This window comes from Megascapheus bottae, chromosome X (genome assembly GCF_031878675.1).
Source record: "Megascapheus bottae isolate mThoBot1 chromosome X, mThoBot2.hap1, whole genome shotgun sequence".
In the NCBI taxonomy this organism is placed as follows: Eukaryota; Metazoa; Chordata; class Mammalia; order Rodentia; family Geomyidae; genus Megascapheus; species Megascapheus bottae.
The window spans coordinates 83,198,221-83,215,623 of NC_143547.1; the positions used below are offsets into that span (position 1 = coordinate 83,198,221).

The 17,403-nt window shown below is 37.2% G+C and overlaps 1 protein-coding gene across 4 annotated transcripts in view; it reads left to right on the plus strand.

Annotated features, from left to right (window-relative positions):
• Nucleotides 1-17,403, plus strand: part of Gria3 (glutamate ionotropic receptor AMPA type subunit 3) — a 303,860-nt gene that overhangs the window by 216,203 nt on the left and 70,254 nt on the right. For all 4 annotated transcript variants that reach the window (XM_090326467.1, XM_090326469.1, XM_090326468.1 and 1 more), the window contains 3 exons: nucleotides 3,658-3,762; nucleotides 5,290-5,397; nucleotides 6,880-7,086. In XM_090326467.1, the coding sequence (XP_090182593.1) occupies nucleotides 3,658-3,762; nucleotides 5,290-5,397; nucleotides 6,880-7,086 (420 nt within the window). The remainder of the gene's footprint in view (nucleotides 1-3,657; nucleotides 3,763-5,289; nucleotides 5,398-6,879; nucleotides 7,087-17,403) is intronic.

The window sequence follows — 17,403 nt, forward strand, 5'->3', positions numbered from 1 at the left end:
CAAATACAATTGGAGCCCTCGCAAAGTATATGTCAGGTTCCATATTTGTATGAAATAAGAGACGCGCACATTTAAATTGCTAATACGGGGCTGGTAGTTTTGCCTAGTGGTAGAGTGCTTGCCTAGCATGCACAAAGACCTGGGTTTGATTCCTCGGAATCATATATGAAAAAAAAGCCAGAAATGGTGCTGTGGCTCAGGCCTTGAGAAAGCTCAAGGACAGTGCTCAGGCCCTGAGTTCAAGGCACAGGACTGACAAAAAAAATAATAATAAATAAATAGCTAATGCATAAACAAGTGCTTTAAAAGATCTTAAAGCCACTTTCAAATTAGATTATTCCTCCTCACAATCTGCAAGTGGTGTAAGATTAGCTTTAGCATGGTTTACTAAGATAGCTGTCACAGATTCTAAGATCTTGAGACTTGTTGGGTACAGATATACTGAGTACTTCGTCTGTCCCAGCCACTGGATCACTTGTTAAGAACACAGAAACAAAATGTCTTTCATTGTAAGATGCTCTAAATTAAAATGTGATTAGATTAAAATGTGATGATAAAGTCATACAGAGGACTATTAATTCAAGAAGGGCTCCCAGATGGAAAGAGGGAAACTCCCTGTTGTTCAGTAGCACACTATAGCTTTAAAAAAATAGACTTCTCTTTGACTCATAGTCAAATTCTACTATCCTGCTTACCAAATGTTTAAATCATGGGGTCTGGCATATCATGGACATATCTTGACTGTCTACTTCATAAACAATATTTAGGTAAGATGAGTTTTTTGAAATATATAATTCTTTTTTCTTTTATTTTTGAATTAGCATACATTTGTAATGTGAAAGTGTTTATTGTGATATTTGCAGAATTCACACATTGCACTTTCCCTTCACCATATATCCACTCCTCTTGTCTCAAAAAAATGAATTTCAATGAGAATTAATTCTCTTTGTATTTTCAATAATGAAAGATTTCCTTAGGTTCATATTCTATTGTCTCTGTCTTGCCTAATTCTCCAGATATTCAATGCTCAAAATGGAATATATATGTATATATGTGTGTATACATATATATGCATCAGCTCTATCTTATTGCATTAGGTAATTTCTGTCTCATCAAAAGTCCTTTTGTTTTTCTTTTTCTTTTCTTTTTTTTTTTGCCAGTCCTGGGCTTGAGCTCAGGGCCTGAGCACTGTCCTTGGACTTTCTTAAGGCTAGAGCTCTACCACTTGAGCCTCAGCACGACTCCGGGCTTTTTTCTACATATATGGTACCAAGGCCTTTGCGCATGCTAGGCAAGCATTCTACCACGAGGACAAATTCCCAGAAGTTTCACATTTTTTACATGCTAAGGCTGGCAATAGTGCTTCAGTTTCTTGGGTCAGATAAACAATCATCTGCTTCCAGTTAGTCATGTTAGTGTACTTCTTCAATGGAAATTTCACAGTTTCTTCCTGGTAGTATGCAAGCCTCCTTCTCTTTAAAAACTGCTTCCTCATATTTGGCATCATCCTTTCCTTCTTCAGCGCAAGCCAGTTACTACCTCTAACTTATTTGATAGCTTGTCATTTTCTATAAGTGAGACAAAATGTATTCCATCATTTTATCCTGAAATAGTAAGACCGATTCTTTTAGTTTGAAGAGAATTCTTGGACCCTTATACAAAAAAATGAGTAATGTAAGTGGTTAACAATAATAACTTCCATCTACAGACGGCTGTTCATCGAATGGTCATGAACTATAGAACAGGTAGGAAAAAGTCTCCACTCAGCAGAGACAGGCCCAAACCCACAGGCCTACATGAAATTTGCATTTAGAATCCTAAGTAGGTGTTGAGGATGTCAGTACTTCTGTCTTTCTTGCCTAGCCCTATATTTCTGATGCTTTCCAGTTAAAAATGTCATCAAGGGGCTGGGAGTTTGGCCTTGTGGTAGAGTGCTTGCCTAGCATGCACAAAGACCCAGGTTTGATTCTTCAATACCACATACATAGAAAAGGCCAGAAGTGGTGCTGTGGCTCAAGTGGTAGAGCTCTAGACTTGAGAAAGCCCGAGGACAGTGCTCAGGCCCTGAGTTCAAGACCAAGGATTGGCAAAAAAATGTCATCAATCTTTCAGCCATTCCTCCAGGGATTAGCTTTCTGCTTCCTGTCTGCAGTTGGGAACAGGTTAAATAAGAGGTAACAATCATTCTTATCATGGTAGTAAAGAAGTAATGGTGTAACTTTTCCAAGAAACAATTCACTTTGATTAATAATAATAATATGTCTAGCATGTATTACAATGCTTTTACTACATGCCAGATGCTCTCAAAGCATTACATAAATGTAGCTCTCAAAACATTACATAAATATAACTCAATCTCCCAACAATTTTAAAAGATAGGTGTATTTCCCATTTCTAGATTAAGAGACTGAGGTAAAAAAAAAACACTAAACAAATATTAGGGAATATGTCCAAAGGCATCTCGTTAGTAAGTGACAAAGGTATGATATGTATTCAGAAGCTCCAGAGTCTGTGTTAGAGCAAGAGAGTGTTTGCATATTGGGAACACAAAAATAAAACACATACATAGTGATTATGGAACTCATAATTTAGAGGAATACATTAATCTAGTTCATACTGACAGTTATTCTTAAGAAGTGACTAGTATAGCAGGACCCCCTGGCTCACACCTGTAATCCTACCTACTCTGGAGGCTGAGATCTGAGGATTAAGGTTCAAAGCCAGCCCAGGCACAAAAGGATCTAAGAGTCTTATCTCCAATTAACCACTAGAAAACGGGAAGTGGTTCTTGGCTCAAGGGTAGGGCAGTAGCCTTAAGCTGAAGAGCTCAGGGACAACACCCAAGCCCAAGGGAAGGACAGTAAGGCTCTAGCTGAAGACCTCAGGGACAGCACCCAGGCCAAGTTCAAAGCCACATGACCCACATAAACAAAAAGTGACTAGTGTAATTTTTAGGCCTTTCTAAAGTGGTGGTAGAGCTCTTCCTGCATCATGTAAGTAAATGCTTCTCATACCCACTCAAAGTGTGATAATTAAAATGCATATGAAGATTACAGTATCTCACTTTGTTATCTGATATATTGAATTTATTTGTATTTGGTTATTTGAAATTTGATAAGGAAGGGGGGAAAACAAGACGGGGAGTGGGTGTGGGTGGGGGGGAGGGTGATGGGTACCAAGACATATGAAAGGGTATCAATGTATGTGAATTAATGCACCTTCTATCTGGCAAATATCACGTAACCCTTTTATTAATTACAATAAAAAATTCTTTAAAAAATGCATATGAAGAAATACTGCAGAAACATATATTTCATTGTGAAGGTAGTGGGCAGAGAGTTTACAGTTACCTAAGTAAGTTAATAAGTACATTTCTCTGTAAAGATTTCATGTGCTATATAGATTTCAATGTCCTGAGATTTAAATTCTCATTAAATTTTCTTTGACACAGTGGCTGTAATTTGACTGTAATTGCAGCACTTTGAAGATAGATGCAAGTGTGTTAAAATTTCCAGATCAGCCCAAACTATTTAGAAAATAAAAAGAAAACTCTCTAATATTTCATTATGTATCAGTGGACCCTATTCCAGAGTACTAGAAGACAATATTGTAGTGCTATTCTAAAAGATTTTTTGTTTTTTTTTTCCTTTATACCAGGTACAAGTACAAGGAATGACTGGAAACATTCAGTTTGACACTTACGGACGTAGGACCAATTATACCATTGATGTGTATGAAATGAAAGTCTCTGGATCACGAAAAGTAAGTGACCAAAACAAATATCCAAAGAAAATTTCCACAAAGGTGACACCTACAAGAAATTGTTAGGAAACAACACAAACAAAATTCTGCTCACCATTTTCCTTCCCATCTGATGAGAAGCATAAATAAGATATATGACTTTGCAATCAAAAGGATTCATTTAACCTATTTCTTATTTTTAATTATTTATTGTTATTAGAAAGGTGAAGTCTAAATGAAATAGGTAGCTTTATAATCAGAATTATACATTTACATATTTTTTTAAAATTTTTAGTTATATACTTTACTGTTATTTAAAAGGCGATATAGAAAATTATCTATATGTTTTTAAAGGAAAATTTTCCTCAAAAACTGGTCTTATAAAATTAGTTACTGGCCGGGCGGCACAGTGGCTCATGCCTATAATCCTAGCTACTCAGGAGGCTGAGATCTGAGGATCAAGGTTCAAAGCCAGTCCGGCCTCAAAAGGACCTGAGACTCTTAATCTCCAATTAACCTCTAGAAAACAAGAGGGGGACTTGGCTCAAAGGTAGGGCAATAGCCTTGAGCTGAAGAGCTCAGGGACAGTGCCCAGGCCCAGAGTTCAAGCTCCATGACCCACAAAAAAAGGAAAAAAACTAGTTACTATAGGGTACCAGCTGCTCATACCTATAATCCTATCTACACGGGAGGCTGAGATCTGAGGATTTCTGTTCAAAGCCAGCCTGTGTAGGAAAGCTCATGAGACACATCATAAATCAACTCCCCCAAAAAGCCAGAAGTGAAGCTGTGGCTCAAGTGGTAGAGCATGAATATGAGCAGAAAAGCCCAAGGACAGCTCCCAGGCCCTGAGTTCAAGCCCTAAATCCAGTACAAAAACTAGTAACTATCAACTGTTTCGTCTAATAAATGAAAGAATTACAAGCTGTATGGTATGTTATTTATGTAAACAAAAGTTTCCAAAGTACATATGATCTTGGAATAAGATTAATGAATAATAGATATCCTCCCATTTTGCCAGCCTATCACCAAAAAGTCTCTATACTGAAATTTATATTACCAATTTACTTCTGTCTACCTACTAATTACTAGGCATGAAATGAAAATTTATATAATAAAATCTCAGTAAACTTCAGCACATAAAATACCTTACATACGTAATACCCACTAGCCCCCTACTCCTACCTCTTGACTCTCCTACAATTCAAAATACTTTTCTGCAATAAAAGTTTAAAAGTCAAGGGAAGCTGATCATCTCACAATGACCTAGGCTACTTTACAAAGTATCAATAAAGAGTGAAGTGAGCATGGCAACTCTCCTGAGCAAATGATTAAAAAGCAGCATGTATGTGTGTGTACATATATGTGCATGCATGTGCTGGTGATGGTGTCCTGGAACAGCAAGGAGAGAGGGAAATAGGGTATCAGTCCGTGGAAGGTTCACATTACAGACAAAAAAAAACTTTCTTTGCACAGTAACACTCAAATTTCATTCAGCATTTCTTCAGTGAAAAGCAGACATCAAGGTTAAATATCTGTTCTTTCCAGGCTGGCTACTGGAATGAATATGAAAGGTTTGTGCCTTTCTCGGATCAACAAATCAGCAATGACAGTGCATCCTCAGAGAACCGGACCATTGTTGTGACTACCATTCTGGTAAGTATAGATAGAAAAGAAATGGGCTTTCTGAACAGTAAGACTTCAGTCTTCTGAAATGCATTATTCAGCCAATAGGAAATAAGTTCAAACAGTGAAAACTTCTAAGAGGACAGTTTCAAAGCCTTTCAAAATATTTTACCATGATGATGAGCCAAATATTTTTAAATAAACAGGGAAAAAACTCAAATTTGAAACACCTCAGACATCATTCTTCATTTACTTCCTTCCCACATCTATAAGTCTGAAGGGTTTTTTGTTTTGTTTTGTTTTGGGGTTTTTTGGTTTTTTGTTTTAGGTCTGAAGTTTTATCTGCACTTGAAATATATTTTTACATGATGGAGAGAGGCAGTATTTTGTGGAGGAGAGAATAGATTAGGGCTGTAATATTAGATCTACCATTGCCTTGTTTAACTGTACAAGGCACAGCTTCTCTAAGACTCAGCTTGTTGCTTTTAAAATTTTTGGAGGGTTATAATAATACTCTCCTACCTATCTCATAATACCATTTCAAGGTTTTCCCCATAAAGTTTTTTCACAACATCAAAGCATTATTAAAATGTTAGAGAATATTCTCACTTTTTTTTACAATGGTTTTCTGAAAGGTGGTTTGCTTTCATTAAAAGAGGTACAAACATAGATTAGAAATAAGTATGATACTAGGTCTGAAACTCTGAAAGGAAACTTTCAGAGTTGGTTGAAATTGCACTTTAAATATATATATATATATAGGAAATTATATGATTCAAAGATAGATGGATACATATATATATAGAGAGAGATTAGATAGATAGATAGATAGATGATAGATAGATAGATAGATAGATAGATAGATAGATAGATAGATAGATAGATAGATAGTATTCACTTTGTCTTAGGTACTATGTGATGTCATATTATCTCAACTGGCTGTAGTAAGTGACTGGTAAATGAGAAATCAAAGTTAATTCACCTTCTTGTAACTAAGAGAGACACCACTACCCAAATTAACTAAATTAAAGACTACTGGTGACAAGTAGTTCTTCTTTCAAACTCTGAAAAGAAATGCAAATGTTTCTTCATTAAAACACCCATTAAGGACTCCAAGAACTATGATCTCATTCCTGTAATCCTAGCTACTCAGGAGGCTGAGCTCTGAGGATCACAGTTTGAATCCAATCTAGGCCGGAAAGTCTGCAAGACTCTTATCTCAGTTAACCTCGAGAGAAAACCAAAACCGGAAGTGGCACTGTGGCAGTAGCCTTGAGCTGAAGAGCTCAGGAACAACGTCCAGGCCCAGAGTTAAGTCCCACAACCAAAAAAAGAAAAAGAAAAAAAGGAAAAGTGTTCATTGAAGTCCTTCTTATAGTAAATTAAAGAAAATAAAGATCCTTTTCATACACCAAGCCTCAATAACCACAAAGGAGGAAATAATTATTACATTTATCATCTTTTAGAAATGTGAATAGGAATAATCTTTTGATCTTCTGTCTGGTCCCCAAGGAATCACCATATGTAATGTATAAGAAGAATCATGAGCAACTGGAAGGAAATGAACGCTATGAAGGCTATTGTGTAGATTTAGCCTATGAAATAGCTAAACATGTAAGGATCAAATACAAATTGTCTATTGTTGGAGATGGCAAATATGGTGCAAGAGACCCAGAGACTAAAATATGGAATGGCATGGTTGGGGAACTTGTCTATGGGGTAAGTATGTTCAATTCTAGTTTTAACTTACGCCATAATTTCCAATTACAAAATTAAAATTGGAGATTTCATTTCCAAGTATAAGATTTATCCAATTATACTATAACAGTTGTCATGGGCAACATAACTGAAACAATTATATTAGTATTATATAGTAGCATTTACTAGGGCCAAACAAATCCCACAAAATTGAGGACAGGAACCAGGAAGTACACGATAAAGAAGAAGAATGGTGGGAGAAGATATTGGCAAAATAGATCAAAGAGAAAGTGTAAAAGTGACTGTGGAGAAATGAATTCCTCTGCATTTGAGCCTTTCCAGTCCTTTTGTCCTTATAGCAAATTCCTGAGGGCTAGAGGCATGATTCATGTGGTGGACCACCTGTTTAACAAGTGTGAGGGCCTAAGTTCAAGCCCCTGTATTACTAAAACAGCAGCTAGCCTGAGCTCGCTTCAAACTATGATCCTCCAGACATTACCTTCCTGAGTAGCTAGGAATATAAGCATGAGCCACTGGCAAGCAGAGGGCCAATTGATTCTAAAAGGTTTGATTTCAGTTGGATATCAACACCCAATGATAGAAAAGTAAAATGTGAATCCTAAGTATTTGGGAAAATTGGGTTTTCTGAAAACTGAATTCCCACATAGAAATAATGGGGCATTCTGATTTGACATTGTTACCTGGTATATTGTATATATGTTTATTTGAAATAGGAAAGTGAAGGGGAAAGAACAAGATGAGGGGAGGGGGTGAGGGAGGGAGATGGGGACAACAACATGAGAAGGGATATCAATGTGTGTGAAGTAATGCTCCTTCTATCTGGTGAATATAACTGTAACCCCTCTATTAATTACAATAAAAAATATGGGGAAAAAGAAATAATGGTGTTAAAACATACACACAAAAAAAGATTTATCCAGTTATAATGTGTTCTACAACTGAAGTCTTGTATGAGTAGAATATCAAAAAGCATCCTTGGAATAAAAGGGATATTTTACTAAAAGGAAAGTTGAATTGGGAGACTTTACTCAGTAACATTAAGCACAGCCTGCCCTCTATTAAAAATCCATTCTTTATATGTTCTGTATCTCAGGGAGCAAAATCATCCACATACCTTGTTGCCTACACAACTCCTCCATCTTGCCTCATTGCTTCCATCTTACCTATCACTCACCAAGTTCTGTGAATCCTAAATCTATCAAATCTAGACACACCCTTCATCACCACCATTATCACTGTGCTGAGGAAGGGATTTTTACCAGAGAGCAGTCATTGGACTGGTTTCTCCGCCTCTATTTTTACCCTGGCAAATCAAATCTCTACATTACTGCAATTTCCCACTTTCAAAACCAGGATAAAACTCAAAGTCTTTAGCATAGCAAATAAGGCACTTCATATTTTAGCATCTGCCTACTTCTCTGGTTTTATCTTGTATACTTTCCCCTTCACACCCAAAGTTCCAACTATAGAAAAGTATGTGTTGTTCCCTGAAGGTACTAAAGATCTCAGTTAAAGTATGCATAGAAGTACTTTCCCCTCTCTTCAACCATCTACTGCCACGTACTCATCTTCCAGAAACCAAAGGATACCTCTTTCAGGAAGCCTTCTGCAATCCTATTTACTCACCTGCAGTTTGATCTAGGTGTCTCTGCCCTTTACATCTTTATAGCACTTTTTGCATTGATATAGCACTTCTAAAACTACATTGTAATGACATATTTACAAATTCACCTGCCCTACTTTACTATGAACTCTTTGAGGCCTCAATTCACTAGCCTAGAGTCTGGAACATAATAGCAGCTCAAAAAATGCCTAAAGGAAGTGACAAAATATGTCTATCCAGAGTTTGACCATGGGCCAATTACAAAAGAATACTGATAATTTGGGCTTTTGAGAGAGGCACAGTGTTATCTTCAGAGATTCTCATTTACTTGATCTTCAGCGGTTTGGGTATATCATCAGAAATGCCATATTTTAGCTAACCTAAGGAAGCATACGAAGATAAGCAGAACTGGATGTAAGAACTGACCACAAGGTAAGCCGGCCAGTCACTAGAGAACCCATCCAAGAGCTTCTCACAGTATCAGAGGCTTAGTTCTAACAAATGAGGATTTCTTTGAACAATAAATCCCTATTAGAAAATAGATAAGAGAGAGAAATCAAGGAGGCTGGTGAGTACCATATTCTGAGATTTCCTAGCTGGTCAAGAGATGATATCCAGGCTATAGATTGGACTTGGCATCAAGAAAATGACTCTAGTGCTTCAAAAGTGAATCAGAAAGAAAATGGTATAGATCTCTAATCATTACAGAGTGCTGGGGCCACTAAACAAGTTTTTTGGAACAAGCCTTTGGAAACAAGCACAAAGGCAGAAGCTCATTTCTAAAAATAAGGGCACAAAAAGGGAACTAAGGCTTAAAATGAGGTTGGGCCCCAGGTATCAAAACTGGGACACTGTCCTCTAGCCAAACAAGCAGCATGGCAACTTGATACTCAGCCTCCATCTCTGTGGGACTGAAGCCAATCATCTCCTGTCTTAGGTCAAGGTTGGTCCTGGGAACTGGGGCAGGGCTGAGTTGCACATGAGATTCAAGTGAACACAACAGTGAGAAAGAGTTATTCTAATTACAGAAAGGGCTGAACAAGGGACAAAGAATATGGCATGATTTCTGAAGATGCTGAGAAACTCTGAAACATCTTGACCCAGCTCAGATCTCTTCCTTTACAAGATGGTGATAAAGTCTCCTTCTTCATGCCCTTTGTCTCCCCAACACTCAGGCTCTAAGAGGTTTTGTCTTTTAACTCTTCCCTGAACTTAGTACATTACATGATATACAGCAAACATGCACTTCTTTTTTTAATGAATGAATTTCTAGCACACAATAAATGACCACCAAATACTCAACTAAGTTCATGGTGGAAAAACATCAAGCAACATTCTAGTATTATTGTCTACCATGCATAATGCATGGTAATGTCTGGTAATGATCTACTCTGGCTCATAGATGGTAGCTTCTTGCTAAGTGTTCACACAGTGGAAGGGGTAAGAGGTCCCTAGGGTTCTGTACTATGACTTAATCACCTTCTATAGACCTAACATCATCACCTTTCGAATTAGAATTCTACAATAGGAAGGGAGAAACAAACATTCCAACACTAACTGTGGCACAATGATTTCAATTCAGATCCTTGACTATGATGTCCGTGTGTTTCAAACCATTACACTCTACCACCCCAACCATCATAGAACTTTTCGGGCTGATCCTGTTGTGAAAGATAGTTGGAATTTATTTAAAAGGCATTCTGGAGAGCAGATTGTTTGGCAATAACAGCATGACAAGAAATTTAAGGATTTAATTTTAACTGGCCCAGGGTACATTATATGTTATTCCAAAAGTTCCACAAGTCCATCAAAACTGAATGACCAGAACTCTGTAGTGTCTCAAAAGAAACTTGTCATACTCTGTAAATAGATTAGTGTTAGCACTGACCAAAATATGAGACACAGTGGTATAGGGTAAAGCAGATTTCCTGACATAATTCAGATGAAAAACAGCTCTCTTTCTAGGTTTTATTTCTCCTCTGACATGTCCTCAATACTGCATTCATTTAATTGTCACACACCTCTTTCTCTTTGTAGTTTATCTACTTGTTAGTGAGGAAGTTTAAGGACTATAAAGCCCCTCATTTGTTCAGTAATTCAGAACCAATCTCTACATTTTTGCAAAGAAAAATTTTGAGACGGAAACTTTCCATTGTTTACCTCCTGTTATTTCTAATAAACATAAAAGTAATAGCCAGCAAAGTATCTTAAAGAAATGCCCTCTTTCCTCTCCTGACTTAGAACACTTTCCTGATGCATTCTGGGCTTATAACATAGTGTTACTGGTAAGAACTGATCGCAAAACAATCCATTAGAATAGAATGCCAGTTTCTACTTTACAACTTGTGGTTACAAAAACTAGACATCCATATGCTTCCAACAGGAACTGTTAGGGGGGTGATCTTATGAGCTAAATGTATCTTCATCTTCATGTACAAGTTTTAATCTTTGGCATACAAGTTTTCAACTTCTCTATCAATGATAGAAATAGAAAAAGATGAAAACACATGCCTGCACTTCTGGCAAGACTGATCACTTCTGGTTTGCAAGTTGCTTAAGGAAAAGGACAGAAAAGCCTAATTATTTCCCAGAGTACTTAATAAGCAAAAAGATGGAGAAGAATCTATTTCTTGCAGTGAATATAAAAACTATACACATAGGCACTGCTGTATCTTTAGGGTATGTTCTCTTATGCTTTTAATATGTAAAAAATCAGAACAGAAAAAAATGAAGAAAGGCAGAGATGAAGATAGCTTTGCAAAAAGTTCAGTATCTGTCTTACAGTCTCAATAAAAAGCGAAATGAATTAAATCTGTTAAAGAATAAAAATGCCAATGAGCCTCTTTTCAGATGATTTCTAAATAGTTTTTTTCCTCTAAAGAAATTCAAATCAAAGTTGATGTTGGGGCACCTTGTATCTCTAAGAAGGCTATTTTTGAGACAAAACGTCAGTAGGACACAATGTGCACAATGTGCCCCGTTATGTAAGCCATGCAGAACATTATGGACTTTAAACTGTCTACCTGCGATCAGCAGATTTGATTTTTGAGCTGAAAGTCTACAACTTTGCTGTATAGTAATTGTCCTAGCTCCAATGGCTTACAAACCACAAGTTTTAATGGCCCCTAAATAGCAGTTATTTTTAAGAGGGCATTTATAAAGTACTTTAGTGCTAGTAAGGCTCTTTAATGTCCTTCAGCCTAAATGTTAATTCATGGTACAGAGGACTATGAGAACCAGTTGAGTCTGTCCACCAGAAATGCTCATTAGATAAATTAAAAAACCAAATCCCAAAAGAGGACAGACATGACAGGAATGAGAGGAGGATTTTGACAAGGTCACAGAATCATAGTTTGGCAACTCTGGTTTCATGACTCAAGTGCTCTGTCCAGTGGTCATACTGATTCAGTTCACTAAGACTCTCAGCTAACGGGAAGCTTGGTGTTATTTCAGTCACATATAGTATCCCTGCTTGGCTTTCAGGGTGCTTGCAATCTAGTTAGATTATAAGCTTTTCTATCCAAGACACTCATTCTACTGCTCTTTCACCTTCAGGATAATGTAGTATAAATTCCCAAATTTCCCTTGACATATATGAAAACATAAACAGTGATGAGTTTCTGCCTTTGGAAAGGAAATAAAAATTAACAGAAAGAGAGTCAGAAAACATTTTTAAGGATTATTGAAGCATAAATTAAGAAGATGACCAATAAACACCTGCCAGTTCTTAGCACATACAACTGAGAGTAAAGAGGAGTTGGGTTGTTTTGAGAAAGACCAGACAAGTTGCTATCCAGACTGGTTCCTCTGACTTAGAAGGCAGCAGATCATTTGGGGACTGGAGGTGGTATTGGGGTATGCTTGATCCCAGGTTCTAGAGCTGGGCATCTGAGATTTCTTCCAAATTCCAGGACAAAGGACAACTCTACAGACAGTATTTGTACTGACATTTCTCTGCCTACAAGAAATTATCTCTTGGGTTGACACTATCCCAAGATAGATTTATTTTCCATTAAGAAAGGCAGAAAGTCAATCCATCCTTCCTGCTAAAAGACAGACAAGCAAGGGTCTGATAACAGATGCCATATATTCTCTTCTTTTCCTCGGGTGATTACTCTGGCTTTGGCTTAAAGAGCTGATAGTTTGATAAAAGTTCTCCTCTCTTTCAAATGATGTATATGAACCCCAGGAAGAGCATTAATGCTGCTTGGAACTCTGCCATTCTAGCAAAAAGGATAGGGAAATGAGTTCCACCAAATTTAGTCTCACAAGAACTTCCAGCTCCAGAGATAGTCTTTCATCCTCTCTTGGGCTATACCTCTCTCAACTCCCCAAGGACAAGGAGTCCATATCAGTAGATTCAGACTGGGACATCTGTTCTGATATGGAAATGAGACGATTCCATTGGTACGCTGCTTGTTATTGCACAAATTTAAATAGGCCTCATCCATTTCTCCAGGTCTTAACAATCACACATGGTACAAAACCCATAGAGTACAGCCAATCAAGCCAACACACGGCAATTACATTCAAATCTATTCTCTAGCTTGATTTTTCTCCACTTCTTTTCCAACACATTTAGACTTTCCAAGAAAATATGTGTCAATGGCAGCTGAGGCTTAGTGGTACATTGAGGAAGAAGGCATCAAGTGAGGCCTACTTCTTCTCTCGGACAGCATATAATACATGTGCCTTCCCTCCCTCTCTGTCTTTTCCCTTGCATGTACAAAAAACTATATAATTATGCTGGCTGACAAGCCATGCATTTTCTCTATATGTTTCTATATGGGTTACAGATTTTACCTAAAAATGCTTTCAGATATAGCTGGCCTTCCATGATTAAAAATAAGGTTAAATTACAAAGTGCCATCTTCACCTAAAACCTGTCAGGTTCTTAAGTGTATCATCCCCATTTGTATGTTTTGGGGCTTTATGAAATTCTCATCTTTGGCAACCTGCCTATGAAAATGATTATAAATCTCTTCAAGCCAAATTCCCTCCAATAATATAGTTGTTTGGAGTGTACCACTGGTATGTAAAAAACAAATAGTCAATTGTGAAGTAATGATCCTTCTATCTGGTGAATTACTATAAAAACAATAAAAAAAGAGGAAAAAAATTTAAAAAATAAAAAGCTGGGGCCAGGAGTTTGGCCTAGTGGTAGAGTGCTTGCCTGGCATGAACAAAGATCTGGGTTTGATTCCTCGGTATCACATAACATAAAGCCGGAAGTGGTGCTGAGGCTCAAGTGGTAGAGCTCTAGCCTTGAGAAAGCCCAAAGACAGTGCTCAAGCCCTGAGCTCAAGCCCAGGACTGACAAAAAAAATAATTAAAAAATAAAAATAAATAAAAATTAAAAATCTAAAAAATAGCCAAATCAAATTTATTGTATTTACTGAGCTCACATAACTACTATTAAGCCATTTGATTCAAATCCTTTAAGTATCAAGATGCGAGCAAAAGCACTAGCTAACTCTGACCCTGAGCTTTTACCATTTACTATTTTTTTCTGCCACCTGAAGTACCCTCATACCACCTATTTATTCACCTAAGATTCTAAAAATGGCTTGCCTACTGCTGTTGCCAGGACAAGCAGAGGCTAGTAGAAGAATTCAGGACACCACAAAATAGATATTTGATTATGAATCTGTTTTACCTACTCCTTTAACCTAACCATAATTCTTTTCTGTCACTTCCAATAACAGCCAGATTTCATTAAGAGCAAAGATCAAGAAAGGAATTCCATTTGGGGAGTTGCCTTTTTTTAAGCTATTCATTAGTGTTAGTCTCCTAAGTTTTTAATGTGCTTGAAAGTGACCTCCCTCATTTGCATGCATTAGCAGTCCCAGGAGAGCTAAGTGGGTATTTTGGGGCCCTGGTAGTTTTGTGTTTCTCTCCATGACCTTTAATAACCAAGTTGACTGTTCCATATACATTATGGCCATCAGGTTTGAAATAACCAACCATCACACCTGTGTTTTATAAGAGAGAGGGGGTAGCTGTAATATAACACAAGGCTGACTGACTTGATAGGACTTGTCATGTCTCCTACTCAGCTGACAGCCCTAGACATTCCGTCAGTAGCTCCTGTCCCTTCCATTGTTTGAGTCTTCTTCTGCCTGCTTGTTCCTATTTCTTAGACATTTTCCATCTATAGATCTTTTTTTTTTGCCAGGCCTGGGCTTGAGCTCAGGGCCTGAGCACTGTCCTTGGACTTTCTCAAGGCTAGAGCTCTACCACTTGAGCCTCAGCACCACTTCCGGCTTTTTTCTATATATGTGGTACCATGGAATCGAACCCAGGTCTTTGTGCATGCTAGGCAAGCACTTTAACCACTAGGCCAAACTCCCGGCCCCATCTATAGATCTTTATTAAGGGTCTGGAAGGCATGGGGAATTCTCATTTTAAAGCCAGCACTACATCAATGAGGTTTAAGTGAGCATAGATTTAATACCATTCTCCACTGGGAGAGCACTATCCCAAATTAAACATGCTCCATCTTCTTCGAAAAAGCAATTTGGAAAAGGTAGAAATGCCAAGCTGAGGGACTTGCTTGAGAGGAGTAGATTCTTCCTGTTTCTTTTGTGACTTCAAAAGCACTTCATAAACTAGGAATGACCTCCTTGGGGATTCTATTCTTTTGCTGTATGTTCTTAGGAACCAGACAATAAGAAGTCATGCTTGTCTGTCTAGCCACCTCTTCCTTGTATTTAGTGATGTTCACTATGTGATGGGTGATTATTACTGAGGTTTTCCTTTTTGTCTTTTAAAATGGATCAAGATTCTCAAACTTCTTTCTGTGCCTACTTGAAAATAATCTGCACCTACTTGAAAATTCCTTTAAATTCAGTTAAAATTTATTGTTTATCCGCAATACTTCTTCCTTCCATACAAAAAAACATGCTAATTTCTTCTAGAAATATCTTTCAGAATTACAAGATTCAAAAACTAGTTTAATTGAAAATGGAAATGATGGTAGAGAGGCATGCATATGCTCTTATCAGAAGACAGATACATGCTGACAAGGAAAAAAAGGATAGATTTACCTGTGAATTCTCTTGATGAGCTTTACCTATGAATTCTCTTGATATCTTAAGACTCCAAATTCAGATGCTACTAACAAAAAAAAAACTAGCTTCCTGGCCAATTCCATTGTCCTAAGCAATCTTCATTCCTTTATGATCAGGATTAGCCCCAGGCAAAAAGATAAAACAACGTAAAATTTGTCTTTGGCTCCCATCTAGTCATCAATGTGGAGCTGGAGACTGATAAGTCAGCTGTAAAGAGATGAGAGTTCAAACCATAGATAATAATACTGAGGAAGAAACTGAAGAGCAGAATCATAAATGGACTTCTTATTCTGTTGATTATCTACTAAGCCTAGCACCATGAATAGACTCTGAGGATACAAAACACACCTTGGTTGACAGGGTATAAATATGAAGCAAATCCAGAGAAGACCTATTCATACTAGTAGGAAAATTCACAGGCTTTAATATCAAAGAGCAAAGAAAAGAGTTTATAGTACAAAAGGCTACTAGTTTTGTTTGCCTTATTCTATGTAATTCCAGGCTCTCAATGCTTCAGTTTCTCCATCTCTAACATAGGGATGATAATTGTATCCACCTCACAGTTGCAAAGAGAATTAAATATGATATGTATAATGTGCTTAAAATACTACCATAGAAAATAAGCCCTCACTAAACATAAACTGCTTATCATTTATTTTTCCCCTAAATTAAGGAGCACTTATCAACTATCTTGAGTTACAAGATGTAATTCAACATAATAAAACTCCATGTATTTGAAAACATACTCAGTTTTTCCATCCTTCTTCCATCTTATAGGGATGTTGAAACATAACTGATATAACTATATGTAACCTGGACAAAATGATCAAAGTCATTGTTCTCACTACCTATCTGATATACCATCCTTAACATTTCCTTAGTCACAATCACTTTTTTACATGAACATTTTAAGGTCAGGTCCAGCCTAAAACTCATTATGGTTGTAAAAATTTCTAAATGTGGACATCACATGTCATTCTTAGCAAAGGATCACACTAGCTCAATAGCTATATGCATATAACCATATAAAATGAAGCTTATCAAAATGAACTCTAAGAAAAGGAAAACAAGAGGTTTTTTCATTTTTTCCTTCTTGTTTTTCCTTGGGTTTATACCCTGTTGTTACTGTTTTTTATTTCTATACCCTTTGATGTGTTTATAAGTTTATCTGATTTGCAGAAGGGAAGGGGAAACAGAGAAAGGGTGCCAATGGAACAGTATCAATGGAACAGTGATACTCGCTTAACACTGTGGCAAAGGAACTTTACAACTTGAAGGGGAGGGAAGTTGGGAGGGAAGCATGTGAAAATGAAGGAGGGGTAGCACTGTTCAAAAAGAAACATATTTGGGCTGGGAGTTTGGCCTAGTAGTAGAGTGCTTGCCTAGCATGCATGAAGACCCGGGTTCGATTTCTCGGTACCACATACATAGAAAAAAGCCAGAAATGGTGCTGTGGTTCAATGGTAGAGTTCTAGCCTTGAGAAAGGCCAAGGACAGTGCCCAGGCCCTGAGTTCAAGGCCCAGGACTGGCAAAAAAAGAAATATTCATTATCTTACTTATATATCTATAACCACTCTGCATATCACCTTTACAACAACAAAAATTTATTTACAAAATATCTTAATGTGGACACCAGTGGAAAC